This window comes from Hyposmocoma kahamanoa, unplaced genomic scaffold (genome assembly GCF_003589595.1).
Source record: "Hyposmocoma kahamanoa isolate Upper Pololo Valley unplaced genomic scaffold, ASM358959v1 76, whole genome shotgun sequence".
Lineage (NCBI taxonomy): Eukaryota > Metazoa > Arthropoda > Insecta > Lepidoptera > Cosmopterigidae > Hyposmocoma > Hyposmocoma kahamanoa.
In genome coordinates this window covers 11,129,853-11,157,800 of record NW_020653900.1, presented here as the reverse complement: position 1 = coordinate 11,157,800, position 27,948 = coordinate 11,129,853, and the positions used below count along the sequence as shown (strand labels likewise).

Below are 27,948 nucleotides of genomic sequence, written 5' to 3'. Positions count from 1 at the left end.
TGGGTACATAAAGGTCGATATACGAGTTTTATGGATAAGTTACTAAGAGTCGAATTCGTTACCATCGTATTATAATACTAATTTAATACTAGTTACCTAAACTACATAAATAAGATAAAAGACAAACGTTTTTTATCACTAACAAAGTTGTTTAATAGAGCTAAAAAATCAACGATTTCTTTCGAACAGTATTTTCAACGACAAAAAATGCATACCTAATTAAAAAGAATTAAAAAGTACTTACGTCAAGATCGTGACACCGCACTATATTTAATACATAAGAAATAGTAAATGAAGAAGATTATAATAGTCGTTAAAGTTCGATGCACGAAATATTAATGTTTACGTTCGAAACGGCTTACATTTTACGCGATAATGTAACTGACTCGCTGACATAGCATTTCGGTATTAACAGCGTTTTCATTTGACGGGATCCCCCTGTTTGAATTTACCCCCATTTTTTTTGTTCTGTTCGTCCAAAAAGGACAGACTACCACAGATTTATATATTTCATAAACTGGATCGCGGACTTCGATATACCAATATTACAAATTTACACCTTATTGAGTTATGTTAAGGTTTATTTTATGCAAAAGTAACAACTAAGCCACATGAGATAGCTCGAAGCAATGGTCTGTCCTTGTCTAACAAGTTGCCAACGCTAAATATATTCATCCTAGGTAGTGTCTCGTCAAAAAAAATGGCGGGTTTTAGTAGTTACATTTTTTACACGAATAAAATTTTAGTAGCAGAGTCGTATTCCAGAACTCTACTCAACGCTCAAGTCAGGACTTGAGTATGATTTAAAGCACTAGAAATCATACTCAAGCCCTTGCCATTAGGGTCATATTTCCAGAGCTTGAAATCATACTCAAATCCTGACTTGAGCAATGAGTAGAGTTTTAATAAAAGAAAAGAAAAAAAAAAGCGATTTAATAAACCCAAAGAATAGAATAGAATACAATCATTTATTTCATATTATCAATGTCACAATATTACAAAAAAGTCATTATCAAGGGATAATAATATGATCGTCATTATCGCAAACAATAATAACGAAGATAATATAAAGTAGTATAACTATGTACTGCTTGACTAAGTATAACGACGTTAAGCAAAACAAATTTACAATTGTTTAAAAAAAACTCATTGACGCTGTACAATTAATTATTCAATAAAAGGAGGTTTTGCCAGGTATAAAACATTTCGTCGTTTCAGGTCTGTGGATGTTCGTATTGTTAGTTTTCCCGCGATTCGCAACGCTCGGCGTCCGCCCGTAATATCACAAGTGCTCAAGTTTTGACGCGCGTAAACTATTTTATTCATACTTTATTATATATATATAAGTGATGGGACGAACAAATCGTGCCCCTGACGGTAAGCTACACGCCTGTCCATAGCAGTTGCAATGCCACTCGGAGTTTTAAATCGCAAAGATCTGAAGGGCACTGCCACTGCGCCCGTCACCCCGAGACATAATTTGACTAGTTAGTTCCATGTGCCTATAATTTCACCAACACTTTTACCCTTCAAAACCGGAACACAACATTAATGCTGACGTTACTGCTTGGCGACAGAAACGAGTCTTGCACTTGCGTTTTTCGCTTGGTTGCGTTGGCTGGGTACACGGCGTAGAAATTTGCCTTCCGCGCAAAGGCGTTCATGAGTTTTTGCGTTGCGGAGAGACTTCTGCTGCTGCTTCTGTAATTGGCTAGTGGTGCTGTCTTCCGCAAACGTTCCTTGTTACTTGCGTGCAAATATCAAGCTTGCTAGATATCAACCTCACGCAACGCAAAGTAAGCGGCCGGCGCAAGCGAGCGTCTCGTGAAGTCGTACCTGCGCGTACGCGACAGATTTCTGCGTATGCGCGAAGCGAGTCACGCAAGCAAGCGAAAAACGCAAGTGAAAGACTCGTGAACCCGACATTAGGCGACTCAGGACGAAAAAATCTGAAAGGCGACCGAAAGTAGTCTAATAGGCGATTAGACTACTTTCGGTTTACAATCTTAAGAATAAAAAAATGAGCGTACATTAAAGAAAACATAATTTCCGCACGAAAACTTGGAAAAGTCTGTGACATTAAGAAAGAGAAATTGTTTATGGTTGGTCAGTTTCGGTGGAAATTTCCCGCGAAATCTAAGTCTAATAAACGTTTCAAAACAAAGTTTCATGCGACTTCTCTTTAGCAATATATGTGAACATTGCTTGTTGTGCTAATAATTTGACTGGTTTGACTTGAGAGTCCTCAGGCGTGCATCTATCAAGACCTATTTCAAACCCCTGAGGAAGATTTCTCAGTACCTGAGACCCGTGAAATGTAACATCCCCTTACAGGATGCAGGAGTTTACAAGCTTGACTGTGAGTGCGGCCTCTCTTATATTGGACAAACAAACCGAAGTATTTGTACCCGCGCCAAAGAACATATAGCTGATGTCAAACACCGTCGCGTCAACAAGTCTGCAGTCTGTGAGCATGTCATGGAAAAACCTACACATTCAATGAAGTTTAACAAACCCCAGGTCCTTGCAAAAGAAGTCCGTTATCTATCCAGGATGCTGCGAGAGGCCATTGAAATTAAAAAACATCCTGATTTCAACAGGGAAGATGGTTTTTCCGTACCACCAGTTTGGGATTCAGTATTTCCTCTAATGAAAAATCTCAAACAGACATAAGACTGCAGGACTAGTTAGTATGATTTAGTTTATTGTAATTTCTGTTATTAATTAATAATAAATTGACATTCATAAAAATTCATTCAATAAAATAAATTGTAAAACTTAATGTAGTAAATTGGAATATTTTCTTTGTAAAATTAAAAATAAGGTATTTAATTAATAACTATTGTAACTATATTGAAAAAATAGGGTGGTTTGCACTGGTTGTAGACTACCACCTCAGCCAACCGTGACCATGGGTCCTGTAAAGGGCCCGAAGCGACGGTTTGTTTGAAAAAACAAATATACGCGATTTAAATCTGGAAAAATATTTTCATTTCCTATGGTTTGACTTTAGTAAAAGAAAATATAGAGGGCGCAGCAGTTTTCTTCAATACTTTGTTTATAGGTTCATCACCTAAAACAGACAAAAATAAATTAATAAATGATAACATATTATACTAGTAGAATAATTCCATACCTAAGTATTAATGTTAGCATGCCAGGAATGAAAAGGGATACATGATATTTGCTTTTGGAAAATTTCAGCCTTACCTATCTTCGGACGCACATAACCTCAACAAATTAGTAGCCTTAAAATTTTTCCTTCCAAATTTTTTTCCCAGTTTTCTTTTCTGTTCTTTGGGGAACAAATGTATCCCTGCCCATATATATATATATATATATATATATATATATATATATATATATATAAATTACATCTGATTGAGACAGCCAATAGCGCGCGCTTATTTAATTTTATCGCGCGCGACTACCATGGGTAGCCATGCTACGGGGGCTGGTCATAGTAGAGAATTATTTCTTGAAGACTTTTTGTTTACAAAAATACTGACAAATTATAGCTATAGTTGTTAAAACCGAACGCTCTACAGTATTGAGATTTGGAGTGAGCAATAAGCAGTTATTTACCCAATTATGTCAATTTATTTACTTTTATTTGGTTGTACTTGGGTTTCATTTTTCATTTGAATAAATTATTGATTTAAACTACAATTTTATTTTATTTATTGCTGTTTTTCATTTGGCGTATAAGCTACTTTAGCCTATCACGCTTAAAACTCGGCTACATCAGGCTACTAAGTTTGTGAAAAATGGCGACATTGGACCTAGTGTTTTTTGCAACACTGTCAGTTTCAGGAAGTTTGTGATTTTAGCACAAACTACTCAACTTTAGTTTGAAGTGGAGTTTAGCGAAGGAGGTTGACTATCTTTGAAGGAATAAAATTATGTGTGGCGCGACGCCTTTTATGACAATAAACTTTATTTTCAGATTGTTTGCATGTAAGGAATATAATATAGTGTAAAGTTTGTCACAAACTATATAGTTTTCCTGTTAATATGAATCAAAGTATTAGTGTTGTGTACTTTGCGTGTATTCTTATTTTATTTTTGTTAGCAAAAGACTGTGTTAAAGCCCACGGACTGAGTAAGTAATACACTCCCTGACACATAGTTTCGAGCCACCTTGCATTATTTTTTATTCGTAAAGGTTTTTTATTTAGAATACAAAAATGTTATCATCATAAAAGAAAAAGTTTTCCCCAGTATTACACAGTTAAATGGAATTATACAATTAGAAAATTGCACTGAAAATGCAAGGTGGCTCAGATTATGTTTCCAATAAGTTACTTTTTATATGTGGAAGTACCTATATAAAAAACCTCGTAAATTTTCTTTTTAAATGAGTAACCTTTGAGTAACTATTTTTTTACATAAACTTTTTGTTGTTGCAATAACTGCCTACTTAGCATGCTGTGGTAGGTTCACAAGCAATATGATATCATTTTGATACAATAAATGCATTGTTGTAAACTTGCAAACTTAGAATAATAACGCATAGAATGATAGTTTCATATCAAACGAACTGTCACTGTGAGGCAAAAATCAAATTCATGTAGGCTGGTGTTAGTAGTAGGTTAATTTTCGGTTTTAGTGAATATTTATATAAAAATACAAGTTAAAACGCGTTACTTCCTTGTGGAATGTGATGTTATTATCTATTTTATGTTTGTCTGATGTATTTTTACACTCATTTACCGCATATTTCGTCATTTTTAGCTAAAATTCTTGATCTGTTCGCGGTGCAAGTTGACCTTGAGCACTGACGGCCCTCCCGCTCGTGTAGGCCCTTTGGGAGCGCTTCAATTTGCCTCACTTAGCGTGTGCGGACTAGGTTTCTATGCGTTATTATTCTAAGCTTGCAAATGTAAAAAAAGAATATTTAGCAAATTATACTTAATGTTATAGAGTGCTCATAAGTATTAAAAATGTTGCTTAAAATTCTGAAATAAAGTAATTACTGCAAAACTTAGTAGGTACTTATGTATTTGCTGCAATGAATAATTATTATATTTTTTTTTACATTTAAAACTTTCGCAGCCAATAAATTTATTAAATATCTAAACATATATATGTATGTTGTAAAGGTAGATACCTACAAGGAATCTTTATTTAATTTTTTTTTAATATTAAGTAACAACAAGACAAACTAGTTGTAGGTCTGGTGGTATGCGACCATAACAGTTGCAGTGCCACTCAGAGTTTTAAAACACAAAGATCTGAGGGGCACTGCCACTGTGCCCGTCACCCTGAGACATAAGATGACAAGTCCCATGTGCCTGTAATTTCACCAGCATCCTTACCCTTCAAAACCGGAACATTCCCATTACTGCTTGGCTGCAGAAATATGTTGGTAGCATGGTGCGGATTTCAACTTGAAGAGAGGCTCTACACTAACAAGTATATTTAAATAAACTCAGATAGTCAAGCCACTCTATATGCGCTAACCTCAGTCACCCAAACATCGAGGATTGTTGAAAATTATATGACTATACAGAATGCTCTCAGGGAAAGGAATAAAGTGGTCCAATGTTGGGTTCCAGGCCACTCTGACATGGAGGGTAATGAGACAGCAGATGAACTGGCAATGGCTGGTGCTAGGGAAACATTTATTGGACCCGAACCCTTTATAGGGATAGCATACAGCCGGGCAAAGCTCACTCTGCTGATTGGGAGCACACATGTCACCCGAGAAGTGTGATTACAGAGCAAGGGTCTTGAGCATTCAAAAGCCCCGGTAGCTGCTTGCAGTGTCAAACACTGTAGAGAAGATCTGACATTGGACAGGAATGGCATCATAATACTCACTAGAGTCTTAACAGGATTTTGTGGATTGAATAAGCACATGTCAAATATTGGTCAGAGAGAGAATAGAGGATGTAGATTCTGCCACGAAGCGGATGAAACTCCTGTTCAGCTTCTTACCCAATGCTACCCCTGGTAATGATCGGTGTACGAAGCTCCATACTAGGAAGGCACATGCCTCAACCAGAGGTCTTAAAATCTGTCAGAGCCAGGAAAGTCCTACAGTTCTTCAATGCTGCCGGCCTTGGCTCTGTACTATAATTAGTGGTGATCACAATAGATCAGATGAAGGTTGCAGTGATCAGGGGCTGCATATGTCCCGAATGAAGTTACCCTAATAATAATAATAGATAAAATAAATAAATAAATAGGTAGCAGTACTTCCCAGAGCGAACTTTTCCATAAACAGTTCTACTGCTACTGAACATCTACCATAACGTACAACACATCCAACTACCTCCAAGGCCGAACGGTTACAGTGCTGGTCTGCCACGCAGAGATCCCGAGTTCGATTCCCGGGCCGTGAGAAATATTTGTATTGCCTACATTTGTCTCTCGTGAGTTTGGGCAGAGAACAAAAAGTAAACAACACGAAAAAAGTGTGTCAAGCTGAGAGCACCAGCCTGTTACGCCATACACTAAAGTTGGTCTTTAAAACTTAATGGGTACAGTTAGTCCGTCAAATATTAATCAGATAAGTTGATTGAAAATGTGGATGCTTTAAGTAGACAGACTGCCTCTGAGTTTTCTTTCCGTCTCACCTGTTACGCACTGTTTAGATAATTAAAATAAAGTATTTTTGCTATAAAAGCAATGCTGGTATGGAACCTCGATGTTAAAGTGCCTCCGCGGCCGAAAAGTCACCATGCAATGCTGGTCTGCCACGCAGTGGTCCCTGTTTCGACGGAAGAAATATTTGTATGTTCTGCATTTATTTATTTATTTTAGTAATGAATGACTTGTGAAACCATAAAGTTGTCTAAATTCTGCCAGTGTCCGTTTCATGCTAGTTTCACAATCATGGAGGAAGTATACTGTAGTTAACTGCCTCCGTGGCCGAACGGTTACCATGCCGGACTGCCACGCAGAGGTCCCAGGTTCGATTCCCGGGCCGGGAGAAATGTTTGTATGGCCTACATTTATTTCTCTCGTGAGTTTGGGTGTAATTTGTGGTTGTCTATATGTATGTCCATGGCACCCGCGACACAGGGTTTCCCTAGTGCGGGGCTATGTTGAGTGTGTGCGTTATTTATTTATTTATTTATATACGGAAAATTTGTTCGGTGACTCAGAGGGAGTACCGAAGAGATTTTTGCACAAATTGATCCATAGAACAGCACAAATTAAACAACACAAATTGTTAGCAACATCTATGCAATTAAGTACAAATACAGTGTTAATACACGAACAATATTTACAATTTAATATGATTAATTATGTCCAAATTTACAGAGAATGTGATATATTTTTGAGTGAGAGGATAGGGACTAAAGTAAGTGCCTTTTAAAAAGAAAGTAGGACGAGGGGTAGAGCCTATATTTATTTCTCTCGTGAGTTTGGGTATAATTTGTAGTTGTCTATGTGTGTGTCCATGGCAGCCGCGATACAGGTGCAACTAAGAAAGAGAAAGATTTTGTGCTAGGGAAGGTGGTGTGAAACATGCGTCATGAGTTTCAGCGCGTGCTTATTTCAATTTTATCGTGCGCGTCGCGACTATCATGCGTAGCCATGCTGCGGGGGCAGAGTAATATATAATACAGATTTATTAATATATCAATATAATGAGACGCCTTAACTTCGTGAGATAGTAGATTTGTCTACGATAAGCTTTTTTTTTTGTATTATTTTATTTGCTATCGGCCGCCAGACCTTAAGCGAATCTTTTAAATGAGAGAAGACTTTTTGGTGGAGCGGCCAGTGCCGCAACTCCCAACTATAGAACATGACCCCACTTTAGCCGTTCGACCATAGTTGATGGATCTAGAAGTTCCGCGATGAGTGAGTTCGGGTGGCAGGATAGTCGTTCTTTGTGCTTAGTTTTATGTCGGTCGATCTCAGTAGCTACCGATATCACGTTTAGATGATTATGAATCTCTTCATTAAGAGTGAACCAAGGAGCGTTGACTATTGCCCCCAGGATACAATTGTGCACTCGTTGGAGACAAAGTATATTATTCTTGATAGCCACACCCCACAGCTGAATACCGTATGTCCAAATGGGTTTTAAGACCGAGTTGTAGATTAGAAGTTTGTTGTCTACTGATAATGTTGAATTTCTTCCCATGAGCCAATGAAGGTTACGATATTTGACATTGACTTCATCTCTTTTTCATTTTATCTGATGGTTCCATGTGAGATGTCTGTTCAAGTGAAAACCAAGATACTTCACACATTCAGAATGTGGTAATGTTTCATTACCAAGTCTTATTGACTTACAGTTTCCTTTTCTCAGTGCAAATGTGATATGATGAGATTTGGTGGCACTGGCTCGGATGCGCCATTTACAAAACCATCTGTAGGTAAGATCTAGTTGGAGTTAGAGATTTGTGCTAGCTTTAACAGGATTCCCGTCAACGGACAGAAGAGCTATGTCATCGGCGTATGTAGCAACTGTGATGTTATCCGATATTGGTAAGTCCGATGTAAAGAAGCTACACAGAACTGGGCCGAGGACTGAGCCCTGTGGTACGCCTACCAGAATATTGTACATGTTTGATCTCACTTCTTTGTGTTTAACTTGGAAGGAACGGCCCGACAGGTAGAACTCTATGAGAAGAAACATCGAGTGTGGAAGTCTGCCTTTAACCTTGGCCAATAATCCCTTGTGCCACACCCGATCAAAGGCTTGCTGCACATCGAGGAAGGCTGCAGAACAATATTTTTTGTGTTCAAAGCTCTGTCGGATCGTGTGGTATACCCGATGAACCTGCTCAATAGTTGAGTGAGATTTACGGAATCCAAACTGGTGAGATTTTTTAATATTTTCGGAGTGATAAGATCAAATCCAGGGGCCTTTTTTGGATGTAATGATCTTATTTGTTGCGCAATTTCCCTTGGAGAGGCAGGTTTAAAAGGCAAGCACATTTGAAAGTCCTGCGCTAGAGCTGTCTCCAAGTCAGACTCTTCATCGGTCACTTTATCATACGGCTTAAACACTTCAGCTAGGTGCTTAGCAAATACTTCCGCCTTTTCTGTATCTGTTCCCGCCTATGTTCTGATAGAAGGGTATTGTTGTAGGGGTCTATTTAAGCCTTTAGTTGCCTTCCAAAGTGAATACTCACCATGTCCGGTAGAGGCCATCATATGCAAGTTAGTGTTAACTACAGAGTTGATTAATGCATTGATGATACTCTGGAGCTCTTTGCATGCCTTATTGTACCTATATTTGTCTAGCGGTTGACGCGACTGAAGCCAGACTCGTCTTATACGGCGCTTTTCCAGCATCGTTGCAAGAATATTCGTTGGTTGGGTGGGAATGCTTGGAGTTGGATCCTGTTCCAGTGTGTTAGCCCAACCTGCTACTTGGATAAGGTTCGTGACATGTATGCATGCTCCATCTATCTAATCGGAGTGCTTTTATATGATTGATAGTTTTATATTTTGATTTATGTAGCTTCTAAAACAACACAAGTGATTCTGCCTTTTCATGAGTAATCACACTCGCATTCACTGTCAGAATTATTGGTGTATGACCTGAGGATCCATCCAAGCTCTTATTCGATTTTCATATTCACATGAGCCACACCCTGACTCAGGAAGAAGTCCAGAAGGTCGGGCAGCTTTCTAGGGTCACTTGGCCAATATGTTGGTTCTCCGGTCGATAAAGATGTCAGATGGATGGTGTCGGCACAGCGCTTTACTTCGCGTCCACGAGTGCTAGTACAGCGAGAGCTCAAAAAGTGTGTTTGGCATTCAAATCATAGCCCGCAATGTATCTTAACCTAGGGTCTGAAAATAGGCGGAGAACATTTGTGCTGTGATTTTGTGCCTTGGCGGATAGTATAAAGAAGAAAGCGTGATGAAACCCATACGACCTTCAATTGGAACCGTGGTCGCTTATTGATAAACTTGGACACGCAATTTCAAATACCTTGGTTACCTTATATAAAACCTGTCCAAAATACAATCTTTTAAGTGTTGTTATTATATTTCTAAAATAAATCTTCAATATTATTCTAGTTAGTTAATTAATGAAAAATATAATATATCGATATAAATACCTAATGAACATGTGTAACTTAGGATTCTTTTAATAGGATTAAAGACAACAGATTCGCTTAACAATTTTCGCTTTGTTGCCTCTCTGGCCACGTAACGTAAATTGTACGAGAAAGTGATAAATAATCCTGTCACTTTACGCATATATTTGCGCGTGTGCAGATAGCACCTTGCTGTATGTAGTAGTAGTAGGTAAATAACTTTCGACCGTTGTATGGAGTGTCCGGGGTGTGCCCATAGTGAGGCGCGCTGATTTTGATTCAAATCGGAATCGATCCGATTAGGTAGTCTCGAAATCAGATGGGTTTCCGAGCGAGAAGATGAACCTATTCCTACTATATCTTTCTAATTTGTGAGTTAAATCAACTGTTATTCCGATTAGAAATGTCAAAAGTTTCCGATCGGCCAGTTGTGAATCGCAATTATGCGCCTCGACTCGGAAAATTCCATTTCCGATCGGGAGAGGCAATCAAAATCAAGCTGCAGACCTCAGGATAAAACTTCTTTTTCCGCGAACTTGGATTCTCTAGTAAAAAATAAGCAGCAGTTCCATACTTCGCACTAAATAAGCGATACCGAAATAATATTAGTAAAACATTTTTACTAACAATAAATGTGTATTATTTTACTTTATGTAACCAGCTTGGTCACGGAAAAGCAGTATATCCTTTTATTTATATATACCTTTACGAACACATACTACGAAATTAATATTGTAACAACCATAGCTACGCTCCGAGTGTAGTGGTATTTACGCACGAAGCAGGTTCGACTTGCTCATTATTATGCTATGGTATTATTTTCCTTGTATTATGCATATTATTAGGTATAGAAATAGTGTATGTTATTTGTTATACCAGACTTTTATTTTTTATCGCGTTAATGAAGTAATTATTTTAAAATAAACATTAAAAACATTATTACAAGGAAGGAAAAAAAATAAATACGCATTTTCAAGTAGGTACCTACTCTTAACATTTACGTGACCAGAGTAAAACAAAATGGCGAAGGTATGTTAAAACCTTAGAGGATGGTTAAAACTGAGTAAGGTTAAAACTGGCGTAAGCAATACAAAATATTTTGGTTTTTTGGAATATTTTGTTTTCTTTGAATAATAAGTGTTTGTAAGCAAATAAAAACATTTTATCTTTATTCGTTTCTTTGAATTAATAAAGTGTAGAATAAATTAATATTATATAATGGCTACTGAGCTTAACTAAACATTTTCGTTCCATTTATGATGATTAAAAATAATTAAATAAAAAAAGTTTGTGTTTAACTTAATTCTAATAAACCTGAAGAAGGTGTTCCCACATAACAATATGAATACCTACATTTCAACTACGAGAACCACATGAAATAGCAAAGTTATTAGCCACTCAAACAAAATATATCTCACTGCTATTGTTGTAACTGAAAATACATGAATTTCAAGATGAAACCATAGCTGAACGTAAAATTTAATTCTCTACACGTCAATAAAACCGTTGTTTGAATATTGTAAGAAACAATTAAAATATATCTACTTAACTCAAAATGAGACAAATTTTATGTGAGCTGGTTCTGAATTAAACTATCTTTACTCAAAAATATAAAATTACTTTTTCCCTTTTATTTTTAAATGTATTTGGAAAGTATGAAATTGTTTAGATGTCTGTAATAAAGTACATTTTATACATACATTTTAATAATCTTTCATGGGAAGTGAGTAATTCGTTTTCTATAGATTCTGAAAAAATACACTTTTTGAATTAATACACTATTGTATTAACAGTGCGATATGTTCCGTAGCTGTAGAGCTCCTCTTAAAACAGTTCATCCAGAGAAGTACTGCCACCTTACCTATTTCTGCCTCCAAGCAGTAATGCTCACATTATTCTATTACGGTTTTGAGTTTTTTACGGGTGTTGTTAGGATTACAGGCACAAGGAACTTGTCAATTTATGTCTCAAGGTGATGAGCGCAGTGGTAGTGCCCCTCATATTTTTACGATTTAAATCTCAGAGTAGTACTGCAACTGCTATGGACCAGCGTGTCGCTTAGGGTACGGTAAAGTTTGATCCCAGTGAATGGCCTAATTTCAACGTTTTCTGAAAAAGAACACGAATCTTCATAATGACAAAGTCTTAAGAACCCCAGAGGACCGTAAATTGATATCAACAAAGAAAACTTATAAATATGTAACTAACACACATACTCATAGACCCGCACTAGGGAAACCCTGTGTCGCGGGTGCCATGCACACACAAAGACATCCACAAATTACACCCAAACTCACGAGAGAATTCAATATTGGCCATACAAATATTGCCCATGGACCAAAAATTGAACTCGGGATCTCTGCGTGGCAGAGCAGCGTGGTAACCATTCGGCCACTGTGGCAGTTAAGAGCTGTAAAGGGTTTTATTTTAACAATCCTAAAACACGTTATTGAAGTAGCAGCAAATTCATTCGTAAAAGTTCCTAGCTCATGAACTGCTGAAGGCTATTTATTATTCATTGTTACAGAAAACTCCGCCTCGGAATTCAGCCGCCATAGTCTAGTCCAACCCATTGTGCATCATGCCAGGACTAGAAGAGAGATTACCACCACTCGGCATACGGTAAATACTTATAACTATAAGTAGTTATATGGTTGATAGAACAGTGTTGCTTTATGCCTTCCTCGTTGTAGACAGCGAAGAGCTCCCCCGTTCAGCATCTACTTACATCTACTTTTTTTTATATCAACTAAACTAAATAGAACACGCACAAGGTCAAGAGCAAATCAAGCTTGACACTTAAGATTTTAATCCAACTCTGTCGCTTACGATAACAACGGTCCAAAGTACAAAGTGTCAAGCTTGACATGCTCTTGACTGTACGTATGGAATACGATATGCAAATGGTATTAATTTCGTTAGTAAAAAAATAAAATTCTGAAATAATGCTAGTGTGCCTGCCGCTCGACCCAAGCAAAATGAACCGTATTAGTACAGGAAAAATTTGAATCGATGTTTTTTAACGATTGCCTTTAGTTATAACATGTTTGTTATGGTTTTACATACCAATCCCGAAAATCTAAATCTAATTATATATTTCTCCCGGAAATTTTGTTATTTATTTGTTGAATATCATATTTTACTACCATGATATTCGTTTTATTGTGAAAATACTCCAGTAATTTGTTATTATTGTTTACAAAGCACTACTAATAATAATAATACAAAGCACTATACATAAACACTAACCAGTGTCCGTGAAATGTTTTATTTTACTTTATACCAGTGAAATCCTTAGTCTTTTTTTTTAATAGAAAAGTAATAATGATATCGAGGTATATAATTATATCGACTTCTTAGGTTTTCGCGATTGTTACACATAGCGAATGAAACTATTTTTCCGGATTTTCCACCAGTTTGGGATCCAGTATGTCATCTGATGAAAAATCCCAAACAGTTATAAGAATATAAGACTGCAGTAATAATTAATAATGTTTTAATATATTGTAATTCCCATTATTAATTAATAATAAATTTAACTTAATAAAAAATCATTTTGTTAAATAAAATAATTTGTAAAACACATGTAGTGTAAATTTGAAAGTTCTTTGTAAAATTAAAAATAAGTTATTTAATTAATAACTTTTGTAACTATAATGAAAAAAAAGAGTGCTTTGCATTAATATTAGACATAACTGATTGATGACTTTTTACCATTTGCCACCTCAGTCTACCGTGACAATGGGACCTGTAAAGGACCCGAAACTTTGTTTTATTTGAAAAATCAAATCAACGCGATTGAAATCGTGAAAAATTTCATTTCATAATAGGTATCTATATTTACGCGTTACAGGATGGCCATCACCTGGAGGTGACAGTGTCAGTTAACATCGACGGTGAAGACTACATATTGGACTTGCTACTCAACAAAGACCTGGTGACTAAAGGCCATATTATCCAATACCAGGAGAATGGGAAGACTGTGCAGAAGAAGCCTAGTAGAGAGGTTCGTATCATTAACAAATTTTGGCTGAATTTTTGACAGCAGATTTTTTTATTAATATCAAGTGATGGGGTGAACAAGTCGTGCGCCTGATGGTAAGTTACACGTGTAGTTGTAGTGCTACTCAGAGTTTTAAATCGTGTTTTAAGCGCGAGTTTGAGAAAGTAAGGCGACATTATGTCTCAGGGTGACGGGCGCAGTGGCGATGCCCCTCAGATCTTTGTCTGAGGGGCATCGCCACTGCGCCCGTCACCCTGAGACACAAGTTGACAAGTCTTATGTCCTGTAATTTCAGCAACACCCTTACCTTTCAAAACCGGAACACAGTAATGCTGACTTTACTGCTTGGTGGCAAAAATAGGTAAGGTGGCAGTTCTACCTTGCTACTACAAACTCTTTCTTATGGAGCTCTACTGTCTCTTATTATATTTTGTTTATGCTACGAAGTCAACTTACATTGGTCCTCTCACCCTTCCTCAAAACCCTCCATGATGTACTAAAATATCTTTTTACTAGGAAACATTAACAATTTGGACATGTGGAAAGCTTTTGCATGAAGAGTAAATTTTTAACATTCGTTATATCGTCAGCCGTAGATAGTAATAAAGTTTCTTTTCAAGTATTTGATATCTGCTTCCCATTTTTCAGGAGTTAGATATATGCCAGTATTCAGGCACGGTGAGAGATAAGGAGAACTCTTGGGTGGCACTGTCGACCTGCCATGGCCTCAGAGGTGTTATATTTGACGGAAAGAAGATTAAGCATATCGAGCCTGCACAAGGTTAATATTTTAATACCTATTTTTTTATTATTATTCTGAAATGGATATATAAACGTAGGAATATCACCAAAAATATTTTATAGAGGAAAATACTGCGCTCAATAGAGTAGTATCAAGTCATCAAATCCCGAAACGTGACTAGTGTTTTTATTGGGAATATTTAAGTTGCAACATTAAGGCAAGCGGGAAATACTGTTATGTTAGATCAAATGGTTTAATACACAGACCACAAATTTCTTCCGTGGTTTAATAGTTGGCTAAGGATATTATCTAAAGAATGTGCTAATGTGTTATATGATAGGATCTGCTTCACCCGAAACTGATAAATAAACAAAGTCAACTTTAGTGTACTTAAAAATTCCAATAAAGTTTTATAAGAGTGTTATAAGTGCACAAAACATTTGAATCAAAATAAAGTATGTTCCTTTTCTCCCACCTGATTCACGTAAAATTGTTACACCATCATATGTTATGTTAACACGTTTTTTATATTTCGTTTTTTCCCTTACAGATAACAAATTAACATCCTATCACTTCGTATACGATCATGGAGACCTGAAACATAACTTCAATTGCGGCTACAGTGGAGGCGTGACCAATAACACTAACTACGACCCTTTGCTTTTAAGTAATTATATCGCACATAATGAGAGGGATAAGAGTAGGATTACTCGGGTGAGTGAAAGAGATTAGTATAGCTTTCATTACACCGCCGTGGCTAAAGAATATGGAGATTTGAGTACTTCTTAGCGCGGGAACACACGTCCGATATCGTGTCTGATGGTCGGATCCGACTATCGGATCGCGCCCGATTCTTTCTGAACTAACTACAGTGTTGCCAATTTATGGGGAATTCCCCAAATGCAGGGAATTTGAACTCGACAACTCGTTTGGGGATTTTGTTTGGATTTGAATTGTAAAATTACTACTATTATCAGTCACCGACAAGAGCCTGGCTCTTAAATAGGATGATGATGAGATCAGTCGGTGCATGTTGAGCGCGCTACCCTACCTCGTTTTCGACCGGACCCCGGTGTGAAAATAGAATACAGCTGTTGCCGAATAAAGCCGAGCAGTAGGTATTTTAAAGGACTATCCACACACATCAGGGCCGTGCCCGGCACGTGGACGGGGCGTGCTAGTTTGTATGAACTGCGGGCCCGTCCCGGCGCCGGCCCGGACACTGACATGTGTGAACGAATTCATACAAAATAAACACAACGACATTTACTAAATTGTTGTGTAAATGAAAGACGGTCTAGATGACAACTGACTTTTTATTAAAATGTTTCAATATTACCCACAACATCTTCCCCTTAACAAAATATAGTACCTTATGCATATACTTAAATACCTTAAAAGCTAACCCAACACCAACAGTTAAACTTTGTTATATAAGTAATTTTTAATACCTACATATAATATACTTCTCTTCCCCAATACATAGAGAAAGAAAATTAGCAACTAATAAACAGGAGAGAGAGAAAAAAAAAGTTTTATGACATGATAATCCCTATTTTCTAAATGTAATCATGGGAGAGTGAGATTCTAAGACCGTATCATCTATCGACCCTGCTGAAGAGTAGTGATCATCATCAAGTGATGCATAATTTTCATCAAAATCGACATCATGTACTACTTCAGAATATTGTTGAGCATTTTGCGATTGTGCTATTTCTGGTTCACATTTTATTAAATGCCTTCTATTACGACGATAAATGCCCCGTTTATTTCTAATAATATATGATCTCGGAGTAGTGCTTTCTGATACAACTTGTCCTCTCACTCTGCTATTTCTATCAATAACTATAACATTATCTCCCTTCTCTAATTTAGGCAATTCTTTACAATGTTGGTCATAGTACAGCTTCGTTCTTTGTTGCTTATGAACCAGCTTTTGATATTGATCGGCCGGCACTGGTGCCGGTCTGAGAAGGCCTGGATGCACCGGCAACCTACAGCGCAGCATACGGCCCATCAACATTTGTGCAGGAGAACTCAAGTTCTCACGAGGTGTATTGCGATAACTTAATAAATTCAAATAAAGATCAGAATTGCTTTGTATTGATTTCTTTAAAATATTTTTAATAGTTTGAACTGCACGCTCACTTTTGCCATTTGCTTGTGCATAATTTGGCGAGGACGTGACGTGCTCAAACCCCCACTCTGAAGCAAACCTTTTAAAATCTCTACTAGTAAATTGAGTACCATTGTCGCTAATTATTTTTTCAGGTATACCGTATCTAGCAAAATTTTCCTTTAAGGACTGTATAACAGATAAACTTGTAATGCTATTTAATTTTGAAATCTCAACAAATCCTGAATAATAATCTACAATAATTAAATAGTATTTTTTTGAATATTCAAAAATATCAGTGCCAAGTAGACTCCATGGCAAATTTGGTATAGGGATTGGCATTAAAGGTTCCCTGGTGGGAGCACTTGAATATTCCTGGCAAGCTGGGCAACGTTTTACATATAATTCAATTTCTTTATTAATACCTGGCCAATACAGCACTTGCCGAGCGCGCCTCTTGCATCGGTCTATACCGAGGTGCCCATCATGAATGATGCCAAGCATTTCCTGTCGCATGGAATATGGTATTAATACTAAATTATTTTTGAATATTACACCATCGACAGCAAATAATTCATCTTTCATTGACCAATAACTTCTTAATTCTCTCGAAACTTCATATTTGTTAGTGGGCCACCCCTGATTCCTCTTTGTGCACCCCCGATGCCTTAAGGAACAATTCAAACTGCGTTTTCCATTTACGCCACGCGTCAGCCCGGCTGACGGGGCTGCCATCTAAACTCAGTTCCGACGGTGGTCTCGCGTGTTCCATGATAATAAATTAACAGTATATAATTTTTCACGACTACGAAACACTTTTTTGCACCAAAATAATCACGAATTACGCAGTAATTTAATTTATTCAACCACCGCTGTCACCATGTTGTGTAAATGAAAGACGGTCTAGATGACAACTGACTTTTTATTAAAATGTTTCAATATTACCCACAACATAAATGATTATCACTAGTAACAGGTTTCTTACCACGGTATAACTTCTTTTTATTTTCCCGATATTTCGGAACGGTTGCACGCTCCATGGTCACGGGTTGACTGGACGGCGGCAGATGACAGCTTTATGGGCAGACATATCTGTCTACCCTCTTGCGCTGTCGACGACTACCTTCATCGCGATTTGTTGTGGCGTTACCATTGTCACTCACTTTTTTCACACAAACCACACTTACTGTATCCACACGCGAAACTGAACTCGAGGTGTTTTTGTTTTTATTACTGCACGCACTAAGGACCGGATTCCATGCACTGTTACATCTGGAATGCAGTGTTCGGCTAAGTAAAAATGATTTCGAGTTATGTGATCGTGTTACGTTTCTACAAGCGCAGCGTACTGCTGAGTTGTGTGCATTAAATCACGAAAATAAGTTTTCAACTTTGATTCGTAAACAACAACCGGTAAGTAAGTACCATGATAACTCGAAAGGAACTCGAACGGTAATAAACCTGTCTAACAAGGTACTGACTGAACCAGCAATTAACGCCCTGGAAAAAGGATTAAATTTCGCTCCTACCCCAACGCGCATTCCAATTGAAAAATCATATGTGGTGTTGAAGAAACCATTGTGTGTAATAGGGTGCCAGCAAGTGATGCTGAAATGCGTACAAAGATTTCTCCCAACCCAGGAATCGAACCTGGGACCTCAGCGTGGCAGTCACGGCAGTAACCGTAAAAAGTAAAAAGTAGTAACCGTTTGGCCAGTAGGGTAGACGAGAACTGTCACCTCAACAATAGTTTTTTTTTATAACATCAAGTAACGGGACGAACAAGTCGTGGGCGTGATTGTAAGCTACACGCCTCTCCATAACAGTTACAGTGCCACTCAGAGCTTTAAATTTCAAAGATCTCGAGGGGCACCACCACTGCGCCCGTTACCCTGAGACATATTTTGACAAGTCCCATGTGCCCTTGCCCTTCAAAACCGGAACACAGTAATACTGACATTACTGCTTGACGGCAGGAATAGGTAAGGTGGCATTACTGCCCTAGACAAACTCTTTCACAAGACGTTCTACTGCTACTAAAAGTATAATAAGACTAGTAGTGTAACTCCATCAAACGTAGTAGCAGCGCGGCTTGTGTGTGTGCACGACCGCCCTGTACAGACACACACATTTGCATACTCTCGCGGTGCACTCGCGTTGCACAACCCGGGCCGACGCACGCGCCATTCAGTAGAATTGAAGCGTTCACTCGGTGTTTAAAAAAAGACGTCAAGAGTGCCACGAATTTAGAATTGTTCAGCATTTAACTTTTATTTCATAATCATACTCCTGTAATTGAGATACCAGTCCGCGTTAAAATATCAATACATTAGTACTGCATTTAACAAAGGTTATTTTAATGTAACACGAGAAATTTTTCTCAATTTCATTTTTACAAAAATGATTATAACATTTGGGTACAACTAAAATATTCATATTACAAGCCTACGTTAGTGATGCAACGGTAGTGTTATAAGGAAACAGAAACGGAAACAGATGTCAAAAGTAAATCTTAAAGGAAAACGGAAGCGGACGTGTAAATACAATAAGGAACTCGACAAATATTCCCCGATTTTTCTTTTTTGTTACATAATTTAAGTGCAATTATTATAACATAAAATTACTAAAAAACGCGCTCCACCGCCATGTATTCCGCACTAGCGCCTGATCCGTTGCAAACGTTGTAATCTTCTAATTAAAGTTCCGTTATAAATGTTACGGAAGCAGAAACGGAAACAGATGTGGAAAAGCGTGCGGAACTTACGCAGTTGCGAAAGCAGAAGTAGAGGGCTATTGCATCACTGCCCTACGCTCTAAGCGAGGTGTAGGCATGACACGCAGAACAGGCAGGAGTTACACTACTTATCTTACTGTACATACTATGCTTCAATTGTTCAAAGGAAACTATTGGCATCACACATATCCAATTTTGTTTATAATCAGTTTATCAATAACTGTAAATAAAAATATTTATGAGTGAATTTAGAGATTGAATTTGAATTATCGTTCTTATTTTCAGTACAAAAGAGCCACATCAAAAGAATCGAACGTCCTGGACGCGTACAACGCAAACGAGAACTCGCGATATGTAGAGCTGGTGTTGGTGGTTGATCATAGAGGGTACCAGACCATTGGGAGCCTGCAACTTATTCACAGGCAGATGAAAGACGTGGCTAATATTATCAATTCTGTATGTCAAATAACTTATGGTTTCCTGTAAAATACTAACAATCTTGCACAACTATATTACTGTACTGATATCATTCACTTTTGTTCCATAACTTTTAATAATTTGTCAAAGAAGGATGGCGACAACCCGTGTATTTTATGACCCAGTGTTTTTTAACGACGTGCATTAAGGAGACCTATCAATACTTGTGATTCATTATTAAAGCATCAAAAAAATCTAATTGAGTACAGCCTGTAGAAGCTGGTGTTATAAAGTTGATGTAGGTTATGTTTATAACATTTTCCTGTATTTCGCTTCAGATGTTTGTTCATAGTAGCGGAAAACAACAAGTTTTCAGTTTGTTCCCAAAAATAATAAAGAACTTCCCGAATATTCCCAATTCTGCCAAACTCTGCCACATTTAATACAACTTATCATGTTCTGCAGCAATGAAAATAAATAAAAATTAAATCTATCCAAATGGCAGAAATCTGCCACAAATGGTCACACTGTTCTAATATCAATATGACATTGACATTGACCAGAGGTCTCGTTCCTTTGCAACTTTCATTATCTCTCATTTAAACATTGTCCAAATATTTTTGTCACATTGTGTTTATTTTGCTTAATGTTATTACTGTTTAATTGATTATTTCATTAATAGTTTTAATGTTTTATGTGTGTACTATAAAATAAACCAATACTTCAGGTAGGTAAATATTCAATCATGCTTAAAATGAAACGTACGTACAAGAACGTTACCTAGTCTATGATCGAACTGAATCATTTGCGTTTTGTTCTTGCATGTATTCTAAAATATAGTGTTTCAATTTTTTTTATTACCGACTTCTAAAAATATACAAAACTATATTTATAATTAGGCATAAATTAAAACGCAAAATTATACTAGCAAAATCCATGAACAGCTCTTCATCTTTATTGGGGCAGCTTTCGCCATCCTTCTTTTACTCTAAACTGTGATATCTCAGTGCGGTAACAAAAGAAAACGCTAGCGTAAATTCCAGTACTATGCAAAACGCAGGAGCGGGGGTGGCTATCGTCGAGGAGGACGCTTGCACGTTCCAACTTACTATATTAATATTAATACGAAATACAGTTACAAAAATTAAAAGTTTATTTTTGGTAAATTAATTATTTATTGTAAAAATCATGGAACAAAAATTGTTGTTTATGATAAGTCCTGCGAGGATGTTAATATTTTAGAAATAACCCTGTACACATAAATAATAATAATAAATATATTTCATAGATTTCTCATAGATAGCGCTACGGTTAAAAAGTCGTTGAAAAACCAAATACAAAGATACGACAACTAGCACATAGAAAAATTCGTGAGGTCCGCTGGTTCGTACCGTGGCTTTGTTGGAATAGCGTCTGTCACGGTTTCAAGACGTCGGTGCGAATCCGGCCGGATCGAAGGAATTTTTTCTGAGTGTTCGATCTTTGTATTAGTAATTATAACAAACTAGTGGAGTAGTTTCACGTAAAAATAATAGAATATCAATTCTATATAAATTTAAATACTAATAAACATCTTATAATAATTTGTAAGCAGTGATGGCCTACTTTGGAGTACACTTGCCTTGAGTATACAGGGGTTTCATATTGCTTCATTAAATCACTTGTAAATTATGTATGATATATCAACGAAAACATAGTTTTTGAGAAGTTTCACTAAACTCTTTGACGGGGCATCCCTAACACGCGTCAAAATGCACGTGATCTATGAACGGAACTTTCTTTAGGGTTAAACTTGTAGCCAACAATGGACAGTACACAAGTAAAGTTGATGATTGTCCTTTTTCCAGCCACCAAGTTTGTAAAAATATTCATTTCAAATAACAAGATATGCTACCTTTTTAGTTTATTCAGGTAAAATTATACCACATAGAGATCATCCTCAATTCATTCTTGCTACATCATGTGTCATGTTGGAAACCGAACAGGTGCAGATGTTAAAAGTAAATCTTAGCGGAAACAGAAACGGCAGCGGAAGTGTAAGAAATCAACGAAATAGCGCCAAACAGGATTTGCTTCTTGTTTCATAATTGCACTTCACACAATATTGCTTTAAGCGATGCGCGCCCCATAGCCAAGTAGTACAGGCGCGCGCGCCTCATCCGAACGTTGTAAATTTCCGACTTAAGTTTCGTTATAAAACCACCCTTACCCTTCCAAACCGGACCGCAGTAATGCTAACATTACTGCTTGGCGGCAGAAATAGGTAAGGTGGCAGTACTTCCTTGACGAATTCTTTCACAAAGAGCTCTACTGCTGCTAAAAAAGTAGTACTAGTAACATAACTTTGTCCCCAGCTATACGCGCCCCTAAACATTTTTATAGCGCTTGTCGGCGTAGTGGTATGGACAGAGCGCGACGAGATCTCATTGGAGAACAACGTCGACTTAACGCTCACAAACTTTCTTAATTATCGCAAAATAAAACTTCTGCACGAGGTACCCAATGACAATGCACATTTGGTCACGTGAGTACAATTTTGATTAAATAAAAACAAATAAAATTACTTATGTCGAATTCCTATGTTATTTCGATTGTTCGGATCGAACGCTCCAGAAAAATAATATCATTTGAAATGGTTTATCTTTTTAAATTTTTATGCAGCATTATTAATTTTTATTTGATAATTTTTACGCCTAAATTTTATTATAAGGAGTAATTATTTTAATAGTTGATTTTGCTATTCTCCAATTCATGGCGTTTTTCTCTCTCAATACTTTGAGTAGTGAGAACCAAGTTTTATTATCTCCTGTGTCAAGTCCCATATAGTGGAGAACATGGGGATGAATCCGGGTTTGCCCACTTTCCGGTAACCGATTTCGATAAAACTTGGTAATTGTATGAAATATCACGTACTTTTGAGGTCTATTTTTTAGTACTCTGTACTGAGATTATTCTATACTTAAATATGAAGTGATGTTTATGTGCGAAATTTAACTTGAAATTTATCATGACCTTTTCGGTGAAGGAAAACATCGTGATAAAAACTTACACGTCGAAGAAGGTTCACAACAATGTTGATGATGATGATGATGATGAAATGTTTAAGAAAAGATAGATGGTTTATTTAGTATATCTACGAATTAAAGGTAAAAGATCGCAAGAACAGCATCGGGTACATAACCAAAAACATTAAGCACTTTGTGCCTGCAACTGTCTGTCTTTTTATTGTCTGTTTTTTGTGCCTCAAGCACTGGAAAAATGAATCATATCACGTTCGAACACTTTATTATGGTGACAAATTGAAATTACTTTCAAGAAACTATACCTACTTGCCCTAGTAAATAATATAAATAAGTAAATATTAGACATCATATGCTGGACTGTCCCGGGTTTGATTCCCGAGAGAGAGTTGGGAGAAATACTTTTATAGCCTACATTTATTTCTCTCGTGAGTTTGGGTGATAATTTGTGGTTATCTATATGTGTAAACCCGCGATACAGGGTTTCCCTAGTGCGGGGTCATTGAGTGTGTGCGTTAAAAAAACAATAATAATATTGTTTGTCTTTATTACAGCCAGCAAAAATTCACGGATGGCGTTGTGGGTCAAGCGTTAAAAGGTCCAATATGCACATACGAGTTTTCCGGCGGAGTAGCGACAAATTATTCGTCTGTTATTGGTTTAATCGCGACTACTATCGCACACTCTATAGGCCACAACTTCGGCATGCAACACGATGTTGGAGAGGATTGTGATTGTCCCGATGAACAGTGCATAATGAGCCCTTCGATGAATTCTGTGGCTCCGATTACCTGGTCTTTGTGTAGCAAGAAGTCGTTGGCGCTCGCTTTTGAGCGGGGAATGGATTATTGTTTACGGTAAGATATTTATTAAGGTTACTTAAAATATAATTTATTTATTTATTATTATATCAGGCACATCAACATCATGTGTATTTGAATTAGTCTTATGTCTATATATATAATATATAATATGTATGATATTGTTCAAGCATCTCACCAGATGGCGTTTCAAAATATTTTTTTCACTGAGGCAACATTTAATTGCCGTTTTTTTGAACTTTATCCGTTTTTAAATTTATACGTTTACGTTTGCTATAACGCTCGCAAAATTGTGGCACTATTTTAGTATTTTTTTCGAAATTATAATATATAAGGCACAATTCACGTAGTTCACATCATCTCTAAGGAACCTCCGCAAGAATAGAAGCGCGAACAGATATGTATTCAATTTCACGACAACAACAACGCTGACATAATTACACGATGGTTTAAAAATAATTTACATTGATTATATATTTTTACATACATTGAAAATTAAAAAAAAAAAACAGTAAATTGATACACATACAATACTATATATTGTAAATTATAATACTACTACTGTTAATTATTATTAATACAAAGATCGAACACTGCGAAAAATTATTTCGATCAAGACCCCGGATTCAGAACTCTTCGATATTTTAACCGAATCGTTCGATTGGATATCGTTCTCGAATCGAAGGGCGCTTTCCGAGCTATTCAGAACATTCCGAGTTAAAGTTCGGATACGATATCGTTATCCAACAGCGTTTACGAAGTTAGTCGGTGAAATAGATTATAAGAAAAATTAAAATCCTTTTATATACATTTTTAAGACTTTAAAGGAAATTGTACAAAATCCAAACTTCTTTTTAACAATTATACGTTCGGTAACTTTCATTCGATACATGTGTTCTGAATAACGGTTGTAGTCTTTGCCGGTCGAGAAGCTGGACGAACAAGTCGTGCGCCTGATGGTAATCAACACGCCTGTCCATAACAGTTGACAAGTCCCATGTGCCTGTAATTTCACCAGCACCCTTTCCCTTCAAAACTAGAACACAGTAATGCTGACATTACTGTTTGGCGGCAGAAATAGGTAAGGTGGCAGTACTTCCCTGGACGAACTCTTTCACAAGGAGCTCTACTGCTACTTAAACTGAGCTGCTACTAAAAAGGAGCTCTGCTGCAACTGAGTTATCGCACACGCCTGTCCATAACAGTTCCAGTGCCACTCTGGGCTTTTAATCGCAAAGATCTGAGGGACACTGTCACTGCGCCCGTCATACTCAGGCCTAATGTGACAAGTTCTATGTGCCTGTAATTTCAACAGCATCCGTACCCTTCAAAACTGGAACATAGTAATGCTGACATTACTGTTTGGCGGCAGAAATAGGTAAGGTTATCTCGACATGTCCGAAGACAATGTTATTTTTTTTAAGTTAACGTTAACTCCTGGGACTGCCAGACTGGACGATACCTCCAATGAACATTACGCCAACTTAATGTTTGGACCTGTTCTTTTCTTTTTTGTTTATTTTTTTTTTTTTCACAAAATTATTAAGAATGTTACTTGTTTTTCGAATTTTGTGTTTTGTTTCTTTATTTTTTCTTTTTTTCATAAAGTAGGGGGAGCACAATATTGTTAGATGATGGAAAAAAATAATAGTCTAAGATAATATTAGTAAATAGATATGGCAGTTTACAAAAATAACAGAAAATGACCAAAACATAAAGTTGACGTAGTGTTCGTTGGAGGTATATCGATAAGAACCAATTTTCCATAATTTTCTGTAGAAACAAGCCAAAGCGTCTATTTGATTCACCGACCTGCGGCAACGGCTTCGTGGAAGAAGGCGAAGAGTGTGACTGCGGGATGACGGCGGACAAGAAACAATGGAACGCGTGCCAAGGGTGTTGCGACGCAGACACTTGCACGCTAAGACGAAATGCTACTTGTGCTTCGGGCTCGTGTTGCAACCTTGAGGTGAGAAATCTGTACATTACAGACATGCATTTTAGTAGCAGTAGAGCTCCTTGTGAAAGAGTTCGTCCAGGGAAGTACTGCCAGTTTACCTATTTCTGCCGCCAAGCAGTAATGTGAGGAACGTTGCGATTCTGAAGGGTAAGGGTGTTGGTGAAATTACAGGCGCTTTTCAACTCTTTTAAGACCTTACGAATATAAAAAGAATCACGTTTATTACCGATACATGTATATTGTATATATATGTATGTACACGCTTCCTACAGGGTCACCTGGGTTTCGAGTCATTAGAATTACTTAGAAATTTGTCTTTACTCTTCTTTGTCTTAGGGTGGCCATACACGGCCTGCTCTAGGAGTTAGCCAATGATCAACATACACGGACCACTGTTGCAGTTATAGTCAACAGCTTGAGGCTGCCATTGACAACTGCTGGAGTAGTTGACACCAACTGCAGCAGTTGCTATCAACTGCTCAACTAGTTACAATTTCAGTTTCATTAAAATCAATAGCAATATGGATTTTGAGGAAGAAGCACTACTCCTGCTTTTTTTGCTCAGACGACGCCGGCGGCAGTGTAGAGCTAAAATTGAATGTATAATTACATTTTTTTTATTTTATGCACTAGAGCATAAAATCCTATTTTATGCAGCCTACACCCAGCATAAATACGAACTTTAAGAGCATGAGAAGTGAAGATAAGATTTTTATCACATTTGCTAGAAACAGTGTCAGGACATGCAGACAAAATCGACAGTAATATCCTAAACTGCATAGTTTAGGGCGTTGACACGGGCGTTTTCATTACATTAGTGCGATTCGATTGTTTACGTCAAGATTAAGAAAAATCTGAACATATATATCGGATAAACTTGAAGCATATAAAACATTTGCAATTGAACTATATTTTAATTTTATTCTGTGATTTAAAATTCTGCGGTATTTTTAGAAATTGGAAATTATTTATTTTATTTCTGGTGTTATGTATCTCTGTGCCTTTGAAAACATTTTAGTTCCATTTGTATTATATAAGGAAGAATAGCTGGCATTCTATTTAAAAAAAAACAAAAAACCCGCCATTTGCAAAATCCGTAAATGTTGTGTTACGAAGCGATATTTATTCATACAAGAAATAAATTATCGTTGTACCTATTTCTTCGCAAATGTGTTGAAAAACATTGTATGTAGCACGGGCGGTAAAAATGACAAAACCTCGTGTCATCAAACCCCTCGGCCTTCGCCTGCGGGCATCCAACAAACTCTCGTTGATAATTTCTTATTTACCGCCCTTTTAACAATGTACTATTACTAATATTTCAGACGTGTCGCCCTAAATCAGCGGGTACACAATGTCGCGCGGCACACAAAGAGTGCGATCTGCCTGAGTTCTGCACGGGAAACTCAGAGTTCTGCCCCAACGACGTTCATAAGATGGACACCATTCCTTGCGGAAAAAATCAGGAGGTAACTATCAACCTTTAAATTTTTGATGGAAAATCACTAAGGAGTAATAGACGTATACGTATACGACATATTTGGCCCAGACGAAAATTCGGGTTTTCGACCTAGAAAAAATACTAATTCAACTTGTTTTTATTAATTGAGCGAAAAAGAAGGTACCGGTAGTATGCAAACCGAAACATGGTTGACTAAATTTACCCCGCTAAATTAATCAAAAAATTCCGCAAAATTTTAATTTTTTTACTGCGTACGCGTACAAAATACGCTATTTTTTGTATAACGCAATGAGTGTTCATTGCCCCGCAGTAGGAAAACCCTGTATTGCGGATGCCGTGGATACGAGAGAAATAAATGTAGGCCGTACAAATATTTCTCCCAGCCCGGGAATCCAACCCGGGACCTCCACGTGGCAGACCAATAGGTTAACCGTTCGGTCATACAGACAGTTAAAAGTCAATTATTATCATGTACATAAAATAACGCTACAGAAATTACTCGAATGTACACCCAATATTAGACAAATACAGCATGCACACAAAGCATCATATCAGAAGCGTTTCCTGTGTTATTTCACACACACGCACACGCACACGCGCAAACGCACACACACACACACACACACACACACACACACACACACACACACACAC

At 37.2% G+C, this 27,948-nt stretch overlaps 1 protein-coding gene across 1 annotated transcript in view; it reads left to right on the top strand.

The window, feature by feature from the left end:
* The first annotated feature begins 3,927 nt into the window (after window positions 1–3,927).
* Window positions 3,928–27,948, top strand: part of LOC113232392 (zinc metalloproteinase-disintegrin-like crotastatin) — a 33,257-nt gene continuing 9,236 nt past the window's right edge. Inside the window, exons 1-10 of the mRNA XM_026467093.1 lie at window positions 3,928–4,102; window positions 12,547–12,641; window positions 13,873–14,025; window positions 14,671–14,803; window positions 15,315–15,478; window positions 19,900–20,070; window positions 22,386–22,555; window positions 23,606–23,908; window positions 25,652–25,841; window positions 27,158–27,301. Coding sequence (XP_026322878.1) covers window positions 4,015–4,102; window positions 12,547–12,641; window positions 13,873–14,025; window positions 14,671–14,803; window positions 15,315–15,478; window positions 19,900–20,070; window positions 22,386–22,555; window positions 23,606–23,908; window positions 25,652–25,841; window positions 27,158–27,301 — 1,611 coding nt within the window. The 5' untranslated portion in view covers window positions 3,928–4,014. The remainder of the gene's footprint in view (window positions 4,103–12,546; window positions 12,642–13,872; window positions 14,026–14,670; window positions 14,804–15,314; window positions 15,479–19,899; window positions 20,071–22,385; window positions 22,556–23,605; window positions 23,909–25,651; window positions 25,842–27,157; window positions 27,302–27,948) is intronic.